General features: G+C 37.1%; 1 protein-coding gene across 2 annotated transcripts in view; it reads right to left on the reverse strand.

Moving 5' to 3' along the window:
• MYO6 (myosin VI) overlaps window positions 1-17,382 on the reverse strand; it is a 106,710-nt gene that overhangs the window by 33,534 nt on the left and 55,794 nt on the right. For both annotated transcript variants that reach the window (XM_058800852.1, XM_058800850.1), the window contains exons 10-17: window positions 14,458-14,538; window positions 11,697-11,877; window positions 9,474-9,618; window positions 3,562-3,719; window positions 2,919-3,010; window positions 2,386-2,458; window positions 1,405-1,532; window positions 264-359 (exon numbers count right to left, since the gene is read on the reverse strand). In XM_058800852.1, coding sequence (XP_058656835.1) covers window positions 264-359; window positions 1,405-1,532; window positions 2,386-2,458; window positions 2,919-3,010; window positions 3,562-3,719; window positions 9,474-9,618; window positions 11,697-11,877; window positions 14,458-14,538 — 954 coding nt within the window. The remainder of the gene's footprint in view (window positions 1-263; window positions 360-1,404; window positions 1,533-2,385; window positions 2,459-2,918; window positions 3,011-3,561; window positions 3,720-9,473; window positions 9,619-11,696; window positions 11,878-14,457; window positions 14,539-17,382) is intronic.

Below are 17,382 nucleotides of genomic sequence, written 5' to 3' on the forward strand. Positions count from 1 at the left end.
AATTTGCAGTAGGCTGTGAGTCAATATATTTAATACTGACACCATTACCTGTAGATTTGAAACAAACTTTTACACAAAACACATGTCATTAAAATGGGCTGTAACCTGAAAAGTTAAAAGAAATTTGTCAATTCGCAAAGACATATCAATGTTTGAACCTCTCCTTTGATCACAAGAAATTTTGTCATTTAAGCTATACACAGTGAAAAAATATAAATGTTCTACAAAACACAATAAACATAGTGTTCCATAGACAAAATTACCGTCTCATAGCACACTGCTCCTGCAAAGTGTCGGATAATGAAGCCTTCATCATCTCGGATATTTCTGTGAACGGCCAATTTAGACTTTCTTGGAATCTGGAATTAAGAAGTTGAATTACAAAGAAGTATTGCAATGGAGACTAAGAAAAAGTTTATTCTTAGAACACCATCATGATCTGCCAGGAGCACTAGGTGCTAAAATCATATTTCCTGTAAATACAATTGTGCTGATCATTACCATTCCTGTCCAAACCATGATGTTCTAAAAACCCAGTTTCAAACTCTTCACACTCTTAAATACATTGCATTCAAAATACATGTCACCAGGATTGCTAATACCAGCTGGTTTATTTTGGTTGTGCCTTTAATCAACACTTCATCATAAATTTGACAGCTGATGAAAAACCTTGTTATATGAATAGGATTAGACTGAAGCTCAAGATATGGCTTTAGATGGTATATCTTAACAGGCAAGCACTACCTGATCATACACATACCATCAGAATGTTTCACTGCACACCAATTCAGGCAAGCAGGATTAAGTGGAAACTTAACACAAGGTAAATGTATGACAATTTTGGTAAATGGATTTTAAATGATGGCTTCCTTTACTCATATTTTTTAGGCATTTTGTTAAATTTCAACACAATTCATGGATATAAATTTCAACAATTTGCCTTAATCTTCCAGACAGTGCTGTATGTTAAAAAATAAGCAACAAAAAAATTTTCCTAGTATGATTCCTATATTCATCTCTGAAGTGCTAGCTAGACACTAGACATGAGTCAAACGTTCTCCAAAGCAAGAAATTTTTTAAAAGAACAACAAAATAGCTCATCTGATATGAAACAATCTAAATTAAAATGTGTTTTTACTTCCTTTTCATGTTTTACATGTTAAACTTCAAATGCAAGTCAAGAATATGGCTTTAGTTTAGCAGGATATTAGAATTGCTTGAAGTCTTCGGTGAACTTTTCATCAAATCTAATCACCAACCTTGTCCTTAACAAAGAGGTACAGACTGTGCAGACTGGGCGGTATGAGATTTCTTATGAAAGATTTTTATTACATTGAAGTGTTACTATCAACTGTTCCAAGAACTGTTTCATTAAAACAAGACAGACAACAAAAATAAACCTACCGAGAGCCTGAAATGGTCCTTGTGTTTTTGATGCACAACTGAAGTAAAATGTTGGTCACTTGGTTGGGGAAGACGATTTTCTTCATCCAAAATATCCAGTACACCTACTAATTTTGCTTCAATCAAATCTGTTAATAAAAAAACCCCATATATTTATGGAAATTGAATATATCAACTTGTATCACCACTGAACATTACACACCAAAATGCTGCTGATCTGATTCTCTACAAAAGTACCTATGGAAAGCCATTAAACTAAATACAAGAAGTCATGGCAAATCAATTCTGCAGATCTTAATAGGCATGTATAGGTTATCCATCAAATCTAGAAGTTCTAAGCTTGTGGAACAAGGGAGGAAAAGATCAGGAACAATTGTTTGATTTTAACTTTTGATTTCAAGCTGAAATTAGTAATACAAAAAGCGCCTAAAACTTCTTACAGTATGATCCTAGGTCTAGCTTCAATTGCTGGGGGAGATTTTTAAGCTTTTCATACACATTTTACCACATGTCAAAGCTAAAAGGTTAATATTTCCATTTGACAACATGACCCAGTGAGAAGTAGAAATTTGTTTTAGGAAAGGCAGACCAGCATTTAACATACAGTGGTGGTTTCACAACTTTTAACAACTGAATTGCCTTGATCTCACACAGATATTCCCAAGCCCTTGAAAGCTGACACAGAAATTCATGCTCTTGAAACTATTAGACACAAACTCACAGTTTTGCAATTTTTTTTTCCATTCTCTATGAAACTGCTCTTTTAAGAGGAATTTTTACTACAAACTTTTTCCTGTGGAAAGGATGAAACTGCTAATCTTGTACTGCAGAAATGCCTATGAACACTGAAGATCGTGAATTGAATGAGGATATATATAAAACCATATAATTACTAGTGCTATGCATATTTCACCTCCTCTGCTTGAAGGTTTTTTCCCCATGACAGTAACAAAAAAGATTGACAATTCAAGAAGTACATACCTATACAGTCCTGATTATCTACATAACGAACTTCATTAACTCCCAGGCCTTCTTTCTGGTAAAGTTCTTGTTCCTAAAGTAATTGAAAAGAGAAAACACCACTCTTAATTTTTTTTCTAAAAAAAAAATCAAGAAAAAAGTTATTTTTTCTAATAAACACGAAACAATTTTTAAAAATATAGCAGGAATCAACACACATTTAAGAATTTTCTTACACAGCTTAATGTATTCCAACTTTAATGCCTTAATGATAAGCCTGTTCAATTCAATATTTTCATTAGGTATTGGTGATTATCCAATCTCTGGACAGCTCATAACTGGTTTTCAAAAATCCACATTCTTTTCTGACACAACCAGATGTCACATAATATGGAAACAGTATGTCAACTGATTTTTTTTTTATTCAAACATAACGTGTAAGCTTATGAAAAGTAGTGCTATTTAAAGCATCTCTTCAGCAAAAAAAAAAAAAATTCCTCAAATATAACAGTTAAAAAAACAAATCCTCAAATATAACATTAAATATATCATACCTCTTTCAGAATTCTTTCATTAAAAAATTGCTGCAGTTTTTCATTACAGTAGTTTATACAGAATTGTTCAAAACTGTTGTGCTCAAAGTACTCTGAAAGACAGAAGTTAAACTTTTATGATAAAACAGTGTTTCAAGAGTTTAAATTAAATAGTAAATAAGAGAAGCTTCACAGTGCTAATATTTAAAGATGTGTTCAGATCCATAGTCATTTCTTTCAGCAAAATGAAATCTTTTACAGATTTTCAAGTTGTACACAAGCCATCTAAAAATACTGCAGCAGATAATATTTCTAAGATAAATGACAGACAGTTGGCAGCAAACAAAAGCAAGATGCTACCAGACAGTGATATTGTACCAATACACCCTCATGCATCTATGATACACCAGGCTAGCAGTAGATACCAAAACTCTAAAGACCTGAAAACCAAAGGCTGTTCCCCTGGACAACCTTGGCAGGACTAGAGCACATCACAAAACATGCCCTGTTTTGAATTTTAGTGAGTCAAAGAAGCAAAAAGCAAAAGCTTTATAAGAACCATCAACACCAAAAAGAAAAACCCTCCCACTCTTCATTACAGAATTTGTTATGGAATCTTTGGTGGAAAAAAGTGACAACTAGAAATTATTTTAGGTATACTTACCAAAACCAGCTATATCTAGAACTCCAATGAAGAAAGAAGAAGTTTCAAATGGAAAGCACTGGTTTACCCTTTTCACTACATGATCGAACAGATGACTGTACACGGTTTTAGCCAAGGCATCGCGAGCATTGTTTGCTTGTTCCACTTTCAAGGGTACCCTAAAAAAATAAGATACAAACCTTATTTTTCATAATTCCTTGCTGTGAAATGCTGAGATTAGACTCTAAACCTAAAACCAGCCTGTCCAATACCATAAATTAGGACCTAAAAAACCTTCCCCAATCTCTAGGCCAAGGCAGGAAACAACCTTGCCAAGTTAGACTATCTTAGCTGTAAAAAACAATAATGTTTTGCTACCATCAGTAGAAGTGAGATTCAGATGCTTTCATAATTGTTTATTAAATAATTAGAAATTCTACTGACAGTTTCCAGAGAAAGATATTTAAACTATATACAACACCATCTACAAAAATATTTCTACTATTTACTTATGATTTGTTATGTTAGAATAAAGCCTAAAGTTCAGTTTTTGCTCTGACATCTTTTCTGCTCCTCACCCCATCACACTAGTGAGGAAGCTGAGGGTGAACAAGAAGCTGAGAAGGGGACACAGCTGGGACAGCTGACCCCAACTAACCAAAGGGACATCCCCTATCATATGGCATCATGCTCAGCAATAAAAGCTGAAGGAAGAAGGGGGAAAGGGGAATGATTCTATGAATTTAATATTTTGTCTTCCTAAGTAACCACAACACTTGATGAAGCCTGCTGTCCTGGGGAGCTGAACACTGACCTTCCAACAGAAAGTAGAGAACGAATTCCTGGGTTTGCATTTCTGGCATGTGTAGCTTTTGCTTTACCTTTTAAACTGCCTTTATCAATAACCAATGTGTTTTCTCATTTTTACCCTTCCCCTTTTCCTTCCACTGGCAGGGAGTGAGTGGCTACAAGGGGCTGAGTTGCCAGCTGGAGTGAAACCACAACAACAGCTTATCCATAATTTCCTTCACTTCCCAGAATTCATAAGCACTAAACTAACTAACTAATAATTACTATTTTTTTATTTCTTCAAAGATAATACTTCTGATGGAGATCACATTCTACTGTGACTGGTAAGGCATGGAACCAGAGTCTCCATTCCCAAAGGACACTTGCAGCTACCTTACATTTGATAGTAATTAGCTTTACACACAATCTTGTCTTCCACTAAGTATCTATCTCATCTTAAGGTAATGAGCACTGACAGAAATCTCAGCTTATAAATAGAAGGAAGGTACCTTTGCATTCTGTTCTGATACGTTTAAGAGATCAGAATACTAATTCCTGTCAGCTGCAGACCTATTACATAATACAATATATTAAAATAATTTATGTTTTTCACTTACTTTTTTAAACAACATGACAAATAGTTGTACTCCTAGAGCATGTATTTACAAAATGGTCCCAGTGCTCAAAATAGCAAATTCTGCTGCTGTTAAGCAAACCCTTGCTGCTAAATTTCATAGTATGCAGCAAACATGCATGGAAAGAAAATGTAACCCTGCAAAGCATTTTGCACAACTGAAAGTTCAGAACCACTAAACAACGCTGAAAATGCCCTGAAACAGTAGATACACAAGAGCCCCATCACAGAACTGATGTTCAGAACAAGTAGCTTTCTTTTCATGAACTTGCTTTCCCTCAGCTCTTCCTTTCTTTGGTCTGCACAAAGACAAATGAATCTCTTTCTTTCTCTTGTTTCTTGCCTGAACAGGAAAAGATAAATTCTCCTTCCTCCATTTTACCTTCTTTCCCTCTCCTGAATTTATCAGCTACTTGAATGCAATAGGGAAAAAATTTGCCAAATTCTAAATACTTTGGTAAGGCTGCAAGAAAAACCCTTGTTGGTCTTCATGCCAATTTCTTCAGCAAGGTTTCCAATGATCTAGAGTTTGAGACCTAGGGGAAAGCATGGATGGGGTAGATTTAGTCTGTGGACAAAATCTCTCCATGCAAACTCCATGCAGTTCCCAAATATATTCCAGAACAAATTAATTCAAACCATGTATAATTTGCCCATGGTTGACAACAACTGAGGGAGACAGCAGGTGAAGTGATATCCATCAATTACTGTCATCCAATATGGTTACTGGTTCATAAATAAAGTAGCCTGGATTAAGTAACCCCACCTAGTTAAATACTCCACATAATTAAAGAATATAAGCAGCAAACTTCTAATTTGAAACAAGCCAAAGTTCAAAAAAGTTTTGAAAAAGTTTTTCCGATGGACACTTCAGTAGCATCACTTAAAAAATGCATTTTGGTAGAAAATGGACTGCAAAAGAAGCTGAAGGACTTGGAATGATGCAAGTTAATTTTTTTCACCTTGCTAAATAATTTAGTTTGTGATGATGGAGTCCTCTGTGAAAGTCTTCTTGGAAAAGAAGAAACTGGGCAAGAGAAAAGCACAGTAGCACATTTACAGTCTAAGAGAAGCACCAGATTTTGAATCCAACACATTATTTCTCTCTGTAAATACACTTCACATGGATGGCAAAACCATCATCGAGCAAGGTAATTATTTTGGGGTTTTGGGAGACAAAGACAGATAGACATAGTGCAGCTGTCAAGTCCCCCAGGCAATTCACTGCACATGATTATTTAATAAAATTCAGAGAGATTGCATTTAGCATCACCCTCCTACTGTTCCTTGTTGGCTCCACTGTGCCCAGCAGAACAAAGCCTTTGTTATACTCTGAGCACAGTGATTTCAGCTGAGCTATTTATTCACTGTGACCTAATAGGACTCACATGATCTACTTGCACACAAAAGGTCCCTAAGAAAGAGAGAGAAATGACCAGCTCTTTGGGTTGCTGGAACAAAAAAAAAACAATGTACTTGTCAAAACTCTAATACTGATAGCAGTCAAGTAAATTCTAAACCACACTACCACAGAAAAATTGTGTCTATGTAAAAAATGTCTAAAATAGTCCAATCCACTTTTACATGCAGTAAGCCATGTGAGAAGATGATATTGGTGTATTTATTAGAGTATGTCTGCTTTTAGATGCACAAGTTTATAAAATGCTAGCAAAAGAGGCTTAATGCAATAATCATTGAGAGGTGTAAGGAGTCTGCTGAACTCATTTTTGACATCCCCAAAATAAAATACGGGAAAAGTAAGATCTGCTGCTCCTTATGTCTGCAGACTTCTGAAACTGCACAGTGCTAATAACACTACAGGAGTATCAGGATAAATTCACTGATCAGAAAATCTTTACAGTTTTAATCCAAAGTAAACTCAAAGCTGTAACAAAAATTAAGAAACATTCCTTGACAGTGTCACTTGAGGAGTGATCACATGGTCTGCCTCATAATGGTGGTAGCTTGATATGTCCCACCAGACATTCTCAAAAGGAAAATATACAGACAAGCTTTATGTCTGTGTTACATGTACAACAGCCAAAATGAAGCTTCTAGCCTTCTCAGAGGCTGAACCAGCAGTTCCCTGAGAGCATTTCCAGTGGGGTGCCATCTGAATCTGACATGGATACAATTCGTTCAAAGCCCTTCTACTTCTATTTAACACTTTCACTTAAAAGGAATGTGAAACTAAGGGTATTCTCAAAAAATGGGCTCTAATAATACCGAATTAACAATGCAGAAAATCTTGTAACAAGATTAGCATACAAGATTATTTTCCAAAAAATTCATAATGTCAAAATTCACAAGATATATTTCAGTAAAGGAAAGTGGGTGGTAGTAAGCTGAGAAGAATTTAAAAATGCAAATGGAAGATGGAGAATAACCAGGTAAGCAGTAAGTCAACAGAAAAAGATCAGCAATGATTGTGCATCCCAACTTGAATTAAGTAAAAAATGTTATTGACTTTCAAAACCTGCAATGTTCATATTGCCATGAATTACTGTGAGTGCCATCTGTACTGTAAAATAAGAAATTTTCTACTCTAATGTACTGATAAAGCTTCTCCTGGATGAATATATCAAAGATTTTGCTGTCAATTTAGACATGGTCTGGAAAAGAGCAACTAGTTAAAGCTCGGTCAATATTTTCCACTGGAGACACTTTTTCCTGCAAGACTGACATCTTCCTATACATTAAGCTTGTAATGAAGGGGAAAAAATTACTTGTAACACTCCATATCATCTGGATATGACAACGACAAGCAAGATGACAACGACTCAAAGTCCCCAATTTCTAGTAACTTCTGGAGGAGAGAGAGGAGGAATTTACATTGGGCAGGGAGAGAAGAATTTACTCTCCAGAAATGGACTTTTGAATACATAATTAAGAGGTTTAGATCTTGAGCTTTTAACTGAATGTAGAGTAACACATTACCCTCTCCCACTTCCCCCAACATTATTTACCATTTGTCACTTTATTAGAATTTTTTCTATAATAATAATTTCTGTAATACATTTCCAAAGAAATTGCAAATACAAAATATGCAAGGAACTCAAATAAACCCCATTAGTACAGAAAATGATGAGTTTCATATGTTAAACATTTGGTGTAATGTGAATAAAGTATTTCCAATTCACTAAAACAATCAGACTGTTTCCATAGGTTAATAAAAAGCACACCTGTATTCTTCCAAGGAGTGAATGTTTATTAGCTTCCTAATTAAAAGATTGATATATTCAGCTGAATGCTGAGAATTACTTTAATGTGCACAAAACTGCTTAGTCCAAGCTCAGCCTTTTATGTGAACTCCAGAAAATACTCAACACAGAAAACTAAATGTTAAAACACACAATTCAGTTGCAGGCATCCCTGACAGCTTGCATGCTAGGATCAATCTCAGCAAGAGAAAATTTGTGGTAGAAGCTAGAGGTTTCTCATAAATAAAAGGTAACTGCATTGTCATTTTCATAAAACTCTGTTTTGCAAGAGTTATAAATTTCATGGGTTTGAAATGTTATCACCAGTACCATATTTATACAGACTCTTTGCCCTTAATTCTTTTCCATGTACATACAGAAAGGAACCATTATCTTGCTTCTGTGCCTCGGAAGTTACCTGGATCATAGCTTCAAAAAAAAAAAAAAATTAAAAAAAAACCACCACACTTTCTATCTGTGTTTTTGTGAAACATTATTTACAGTCAAGATTAAATGTGTGTTTACCAAAACCAGCAAAAAAGCAGCAATTTCTGGATTACCATTTGCAAGGGTGTTTTTAAAGTTAAAATTTGATTTCAGAAGAATTACGTATGACAAACACAAGGACAGTGATCACTCAGGCATTAAGAAGGGTGGCCATCCTGCCCTCTAATTAAAGCATCCCGGCCCCAATTATTACAGAGCAGCACTCACGGGAGCACTGCGCAGCCCTCAGGAGAAAGATTCAAGCACCTTCTGAAAGACTTCAGGCACCACATTGACATTCCTTAATAGAGTGTATCTGAGAAATGATTTAGCATATCAAATTTGCTGTGCAGGCTGTGGATTTAACTGGCTGACTGCTATACTTTCTTTGGCCACACAGCGTACTCACTAACACATGAGAGATTTTATACAGCACAGGAGTTACTTGTTCAAAGTGCTGTAAGCCTGCTAGCCTTCAGCTGGTGTAAGTGTATAACTGTGATTTCTTTACGACCAAAGGGGGGTGCACCTGTGCTCGGTGACCCATTAAAAGAAGCGCTTTAGCTGCGCTTGGTGCGAGCGCACCTCAGTTCCGCCCGGCAGCTGGTTAAGCGGAGCTGGGGCCGGTTGTGCCGGTGGGTGACCAGGGGACGCGCGGAGCCGGCCCCCGGCATGGCAGCAGCGCGGGCGGCCCCTCACGGGCGGCGCCCGCCCCGCCCCGCCCCTCCCGCCGGCACCGCCCCTCCCCTCCCGCCGGCACCGCCCCTCCCGCCGGCGCCGCCCCTCCCGCCGGCGCCGCCCCTCCCGCCGGCGCCGCCACTCACTTGATGACCGTGCCCTTGGCGCCCCCTGCCGTGGTGAGCATGACGCGCGACGTGAGGCTCCCGCGCAGGTCGTCCTCGTCCAGGCCCAGCAGGGCCGCGCAGCGCTCCAGCGCCGCCTGGCTCCGCGCGCGCGGCGTGCAGCCCCCTGCGGACACACAGCGTCAGCGGCCGCCCTCGCCCTCAGGGCGGCACCGCTGCCTCTGCACAGCGCCTCAGAGCAGCGCGGGGCCAAAAGGCAGCTCACAGAGCCCAGGGAACCCCCCCAAAACAAACACAAAAATAACATCTCGCCCAAAAACTATACGTGAAATTCGGTATTTCTAGAACACTTTCCAGGCTGCTTGGAGGGAAGAACTACCTCAAAATGGAGAAGTGCTAACCCCTACAAACTAACTCTAGTGACTTAATACTTTTGAACTTAGATATTCCTGTAATCCTCCAGGCTCTCTTGCAATACAGCAGAAGCGGCGGCTAGGGCAGGCTCCTGGCACTTGGATTTTTCAGATAAGGCTCTGTACATGTCCCAGGTAAACAACAGGAGGTGCAGTCCTGCTGCTCTGCACCTTCCTCAGCGCCAGGGCTCGGCCAGCAGAGATCTCCAACTGGCACACCACCCACTTTAATAAAATCTAGCACTTATTTACATGTGTTTGCTGTTGCTTGCAGTAGAGGAGCAACAGAATTCTAGAGGGTCTTACCAGTCTCTCTCTGGTAAGAGACTGCCTGCAGCAGTTCAAATGCACACCCTGTGTGCATGGTGAGGGAAAAACAAAACATGTATTTGGAATTTAGAAGTTCAATACATTCATTTACATTTTAGAAGATCTATAATTTATTCCAGAAAAAAAGTGGGTCTGAATTTCAGTATTTAGAGGTCATAGGTTCTCTGGTGACATTCTGTTCTCTAAACCCTGACTTTCCTAACCATCTGTGGTTCCCACTCTTCTCATTCATTTCCTCCTCAAACTCACATTTGCACCTCTTTCACTGTTTAACCTGATCAATGCCCATGTCACAACTCACAAAAGGCCCAAACAGGGAAGCTCTCTGGGAAGCTTACTGCTTTGAGCTACATGAGGCCACTACCCATCTCTACAGGTGCATCTTCCCGGATTCATTCTCATCAATCATGTTCATTTCTGTCATCTTCATGTAGATGGCAACAGCATGAACTGACACTGGGGAGGTTGTCATTTGATCTATAGAGTAGAGCAAGGAAAACAAAAACTAAAAACAACCTACCTCTATGCCAATCCTAAACTACCCAATTTGAATTCAGCACTGGCCCTGATTTGACACAGGGGACTGAAGCCCACCCAAGATCTCTTCTGAACAGAATGTTTTGTACAGTACTGTGCTGATTCTGTACTTGGGGTCAGGAGCTAGTGAACCTGTAAGGTTAGCACTCATTTAATTCATCATTCAGAACACTTTAAAATGTTCTTTGGTCTGCTCTTCCAAACAACTGCACCAACAGCTATACATTCTTGAAGCAGGACCAGGAGAAACAAATTTCACTGTCTTGCAACTCAAGCTAGACCTACATACTTATAGTTGTATTTGTAGTACATCCAGACCCAGAGGAATCAACCCTTCAAGAATATATGGACAGCAGTTCTCAATTTAGAGAGGCTGATTTCAGTAGTAAGGTAATAGGAACAATTCCCAAATCATTAAATCTCCTTCATCAACCTTCATGCACATTCTGCAATTAAGTCCCAACTACACTTGTACTGCTTCACCTTGTGAGCAACGTCTTAAAATGAGAAAGTTATATTTACCTACGTTTTTGCTGTAACTTTTTTTTTTCATTTCTCAAAATACTAACATGATGTTATTTTTGGAAGCCAAAAGACATAATACCTTTCCCTACAGATGGAGTTGCTAATTTCTAAAGTCAAGATCTTTTTGTGATATTAGAGAGAAGTTGGATTTTAAACCTGTCATTAAAATGCATAATGGCTCTTTTCTTTATATGAAACTTTTCACTGAATAGGTTCTTGAACAGTTTCAGTGCAACCCTATTTGCTTTCAGAGCATGGAAAGAAGTACAACTTTAAAACAAACAGATAAACTTGACTTCAAAATGGGGTGAATTAGGATGGAATTACCCATGAACACAAAGAAGCTTTCAAAAGCAGTAATTCACATGCAAAGGGAAAGTCTCTAATCAAGAGGCATTTTCAGTATTTTTAGGAAAAATCATTTCTATTTTGATCTAACCTGAAGTACTCCCAGCTTCCTCAAAATCGATATTTCCAAGGTGAAGGACACCAGCCACTACTCTAAACAGATCAAGTTTTTCTTCATCATCCAGTCCAATCTTTTTCATGGCTGTGCACATTCTGTTGAAATCTCCATGATCATCTAACAGTGGATCCTTCAAGGAACCTTCTTTAAGATACTATAAAACACGAAAAACCAAAAATCTTATGTAAGTGCTTTAAAGTAAATGTAAGCAAATATTTCCAGTCAAGGATAAGTCACATCAAAAAGCATACAAAAGCATGCCAAACAAAGTAGATCCAAGTTCTTCATACAATATGGGCTTCACAAGAACCTTATTTTAAATTGTTGATACTTGGAAGCATGATCTTCAAACTTAAATTTCACAGCAAACTTCAAACTATCTCCAGAAAGCAGAAGCTAGAAAGAATGTGACTGCTTAGGACAGGGAAATATGAGATAATGAGCAGGGGGAAGGAAGACTTTGCTAAGGGAGCTATTGGAGCATTTAATACAAAGGAGTCCTTCTAACCCCAAGCAGCTAAAAGAAGATGGAGGTCCTTGCAATAGGATGACAGAAGGACAGGAGCACAGGACAAATCAGAACCAGGAGCACTTCCCCTATTATAAACAGGCTTATTTAGAGAAAAATACTAGTTAACTTCTTGGTGTAATAAAGAAACAGAAAAGTTGTTTGCAGTGGTCTATGGCTTAGAAGAATTCTAACTATGTTCTGAAATACTAATTTAACATTTTGCTTATTTTTCAAATTTAAATACATTGAAAGCTATTTTAGCTATAAACCAGTTTAAATAATAGAAAGTAACACATCTGCATGCAATCAAAAAAACTACATGAACATGCACAGACTGAGCTACATTTTAACACTTATTTTTAAATGTTATCAATTAAAAAGAATAATTCACTAAATAAAAGCTTTGTTACTGTCAAATAAGCTAACATGATTTTTATCAAAACAAAACACCACATGCATCTGAAAAATTCACTTCACACAACATGTAGGCACATCAATAACATTAAACTACATGTTAATTATGTAAAATGATCACCTCATCTTCCTGATAAGGAAAACACAAAAATAATTGAAGTATTAATTGACTATTCCAGCTACTTTTATTCAAAACAACAATCTTAATATTTTTAGTAAAATGACAGCAAATACTAAACTTCCAATTTAAAAACCTGAACAAGACAATACATTTCCTGTCTAAACAGCTATACTAGGTTTAAATATCATTTAACTTTGATCCTTTGTTGAGCCTTCAAATGGATATGGCAGTTACATATAAGTGTTATGGTATCATATGTTCTGCTACTTCATATCTTATATATATTTTCAGAACTATTCTGTGAATATGCTTTAATTTAGACAAACACTTAAGTCTTCTCTTATTTCAAGTCCATCAGAGGACCAGTTTTATGACAACACCCACCTGTAAATCACACCAATAACAGAAAATTGCACAGGTTCATCTTCCAGAAGAAAAAATAAGCGAATGTTGATACTCTATGCCTACTCACTGCAATTCTTTGTCAAAGGCAAACTGGGTAAACTGAGGCAAAATTCCCCAGCTAGCCTATATGCTTGTATCTACCAGCCTTCTGCCCCACAGTGATGTCAAATAAGTATTTTTGTATCTGATTCTCCATCATCCCTGATTAAAAAAATAGCCTACATTTAACAACAGAAGTCAGGACTATATGCTGAATGTTACAATAATACAACCACTAGAAATCCAGGGGCAGACTTGACAATGTTGACTTGAGGAAAGGAACTATCTATACAGTCCCTTGTAGTTGAGCACGAGCTCCAAGACCACATTGTGAAAGAGATGGCATGACCACTTGGTGGAATGAGGCTCTTAAGTTATTTTTGTCAGATATATATGCAGCTTGCCCTGCTACTGAATCACAAATATGGATTTGATTAATATTTGAAATACCTTCCAGCTACACAAATGTGAATTTCATACTTTGAGTAGATGAAAATTTTATTAGAGAACAGAGCAGAAGTTTAATTAAGTGTTTTAATAACTTCCAATTCATATATACTATTAATTCAGAACAAATTCTTTAGTATCCTCATGTGAACAGCTCAAAGGTTTAAGTGCTCAAATTCTGGTAATTCCAGTTCTAAAAAATGTAAACAGAGATGGAGCAAGGAGGTATAAATGTTTGAAGCTTCAGACTTTTGTCCAGGAAATTCCATGCTCTGGCATAACTAGCAGTTAATAGCAAGGGGAAAACAAAAACCTTTCAAGTGCACTGAGGAGGAGAATATAGTCATGGCTAGAAGTGAGGTTACACTATTGATTTATAGAACAGTTTGGAGCATCATTTCAAAACTCCACATAGTAAAAATGGCTCCAGAAAAAAACATGGCTTTTGACCTATTTCTGCCAGTAGTTAAGATTTTTAAAAAGAAAATTACAAAAGTATTAGATTTTTGTTTTCCACAGAAGACAAGCTGCATCATTAAGTGTTATGTTATTATAAAAATGAAGAGGAAACCATTTTATATACTCTGTTCCATTTGGGATTTTATGATGCATGTTAAAATGTATTTCTAGGACTGAACTCCAAAGCAGAGTTCTCAATACAGCATCTTGGAGAGTACCCTCTTAGACCTATAAAGATGTGTAAAATGAACATTTCATTCCACACTATAAAATTGTAATCACTTTCAACTCTATCTCCATTATGTAACAATATAAACTAACTGAAGATAAAAACATACCTCAGGACTCTTGCGATTTTGCAAAATCTGCTTGTCTGTTTCTTTGTTAGCGAAGAATCTGGTACAGCCTCGATTTAAATACTGGAACAATAAAACAAGTGGAAATGCATAGTTAAAGATAGAAGTAAGGAATACATATGCTTTTATTTAAAGCTTGCCCTACATGGCTTGATTTAACAATTTGATACAAACAACATGATAAGTGCTCTCATAATTCATTCCTTGAAAATATATTTATTTACAGCTACAAAATTAAAGAACTGCAACAGTACCAAACTTCTATTGAAAGTTTCTTGATTTTGACAACTAAAACACTTTTTGACACAATGGGATATTTATTAAGCTACACAATATTTTCTTACTTTTTGATTTTATTAAACCTATTCAAGGAGTCCAGGATTACAGAAAAGACAACCAAAATTAGGAACCAAAAGAACTCATTTTCTGGCATACATGTAATGTGAAATTACTAATTTTTTCTCACCAAATATTTCTATAGGTAGTAGGAGACATAGTGTATTAAAAAGTCTGAAGAATATTTAAAGCTTACAGCATGGTCTAAGCAGAAGCCTTATTTTGAACCTGGCTTCTGATATCCACCTTTTGTTGTATAGTAATCTCAGATTTACTGTTCAGTAAATCAGACTGAACTTAGATTTAAATAATTACTGTTGCCTTCTGAAAAATGGGATCACCAGCTTTTCCTTACTGATTTGTTCATCTGAATGTAAGAACTCTGTCCAAAAGCTTGGACAGAGCCCTTTGTCTGAAGGAAGTGAACTGATTCTTTACTCTTTAATTGAACAAAGATGTTTTCTAAGAGGTGAACACAGACAATTCTACTCTCTGATTAAAATTTACATGCAAAATTCCAAAACCTCAAAATATTCTTCAAAGCATTTCTAACAGTAGAAAAAACTTGGTGACAAATTTAATATTAAAACTAAGTGACAACTGTTCAAAGCTAGCTTGGTGTTTAACAAAGTACAGAATTTTTCTTCATCAGTCAATAAGAATGCAAATCACAGTGTATTTTAAACACAATATATCCTCTATTACAGCATTAGTAACACGATCCCAGAAACTGGGGATGGGAAGTGAAAAAGGCCATACTTTTCAAAAAGAGAGCGTGGAAACTTATCTGACAGGTTGAGAATGTGAACCAGAGTGGTATTAAATGATAACCTACATAAAAGACATTTAATCACAAGATAATGGCTTTCATTTGAAAGCTAAAACCTTGAGTAAATTTATATATTAAATTAGGGAGAAATTATATTTTTAAAAGAACACAAATACACAGTTTCAGGTTATCATACAGTACATCTAAATACCATTGTACTTGGGGTTTGGTTTGTATGGTTTGTCTGACCTTTTTTTTTTTTTGTGAAGTATAACACACTATTGTAACTTCAGCAACCCAAACATAAGGCAATTTCATTTCTCTTCCTGAAATGTAGATGAGAAAAAAGTTCAGCTTCTCATCCTCATTTACTGTTCTCCAGGTACAGAATTATTCCAGATTTACTGTGCAGCTTTACTTTCACAGCCATGTGATTCAGTCCAAGGCACCAAGACCTTCAAGTTCAGCACATGGTTTCCTCGTGACCTTGAATTTCTGAAAACTTCTGCAGGGCAACCTAAAGCACGAGCCCCAGGACTGCACGCTTTCATGTGGGCTGTGCTGGACAATGGGTGTGTAAGAAACCTGCAGAACTGCAGGGCTATTGCATAATCCTTGGCTGTAGGTTTTCTGTTTCTCCCGGCTGTTTAGGCGGCCTGGAAAGGCCCAGGGATGGCCTTGAAGAGCCGACGCTTCAAAGGACGAGAAGAGACTTCTGATCTTGTCTCGGTCTCGGTGTTTATTAATTGTTTATCTAAAAGATTTTCTTTCAGCCCGACAGAGGTCTGCACAGCAAGTCAGCCATGGGCACACTGCGAGCCCCCGGGGCGGTCACTTATCTTTATACCCTAAGTTACGTATACAATATTTATCATTTTTCCCCAATACCTTCTACCCTTATTAACCGGTGCACTTCTAGTAATAACCAATCCTAAAGTGCCACCATCACCACAGAAGATGGAGGCCAAGAAGAAGAAGAAGAAGAACAGGACACGCCCCAATTCCTCCATCTTACTTCTTTAGACCCCCCTGTACAGAAATCCTAAACCCTGTGTTTTACACTCTAATTAACTTATCCCTTCACCATTCACCCAGTGAAACCTTCCCAGTCCTCATACTTGGCCAAGTAAATTCCCACTTCCCCAGGGAACCTGCAGGGGAAGGATGAACTATTACAGAGGTGATGGCCATCAGTGCTGCTGCAATCCAGAGGACAGGTCAGGCAGGTGCAGCCAATGCAGTGTCTTGGTTTATATGCCCAGAGCAATGTGTCCCTATGCCATGATGGCCAAATGGATGGGGAGGAGATTCCAAGGGATCACTTAAGTCAAAGAGCAGGAAGCCCAAAGATTTAACAGAATTAATTTATCCTCTATCTTTTAAAAATGTTTTGCTTCTTTGAAAAAGAAAAAAAAAACACCCCCCCCCGCCAAAAAAGCCAAACCAAACCGAAACAAAATTTAAAAAAAAAAAAAAAAAAACAAAAAAAAAAAAAAAAAAAAAAAAAAAAAAAAAAAACAAAAAAAAAAAAAAACAAAAAACAAAACAAAAAAAACCAAAAAACTTGAGATGGTCCTATTTCTAACAAAGTGTACTTTAAAGAAACCAGGCTTGAGTCTTAGAACTCAAGCTGGCCCTAATTTGCCTCGATAAGCCATAAGGCTCAAGACAAGGGGCACAATAGAGCCAATGCAATGTGACTTAAGGGATGAGCTTTTCTAAATAACCAATTTTAGAGTTCAAGGTTTTTTATTAATATCTTTCTTGTAAAATTTAGTACTGATTGGAAAATACTGATCAAT

Source organism: Ammospiza caudacuta, chromosome 3, assembly GCF_027887145.1.
Source record: "Ammospiza caudacuta isolate bAmmCau1 chromosome 3, bAmmCau1.pri, whole genome shotgun sequence".
Classification (NCBI taxonomy): domain Eukaryota; kingdom Metazoa; phylum Chordata; class Aves; order Passeriformes; family Passerellidae; genus Ammospiza; species Ammospiza caudacuta.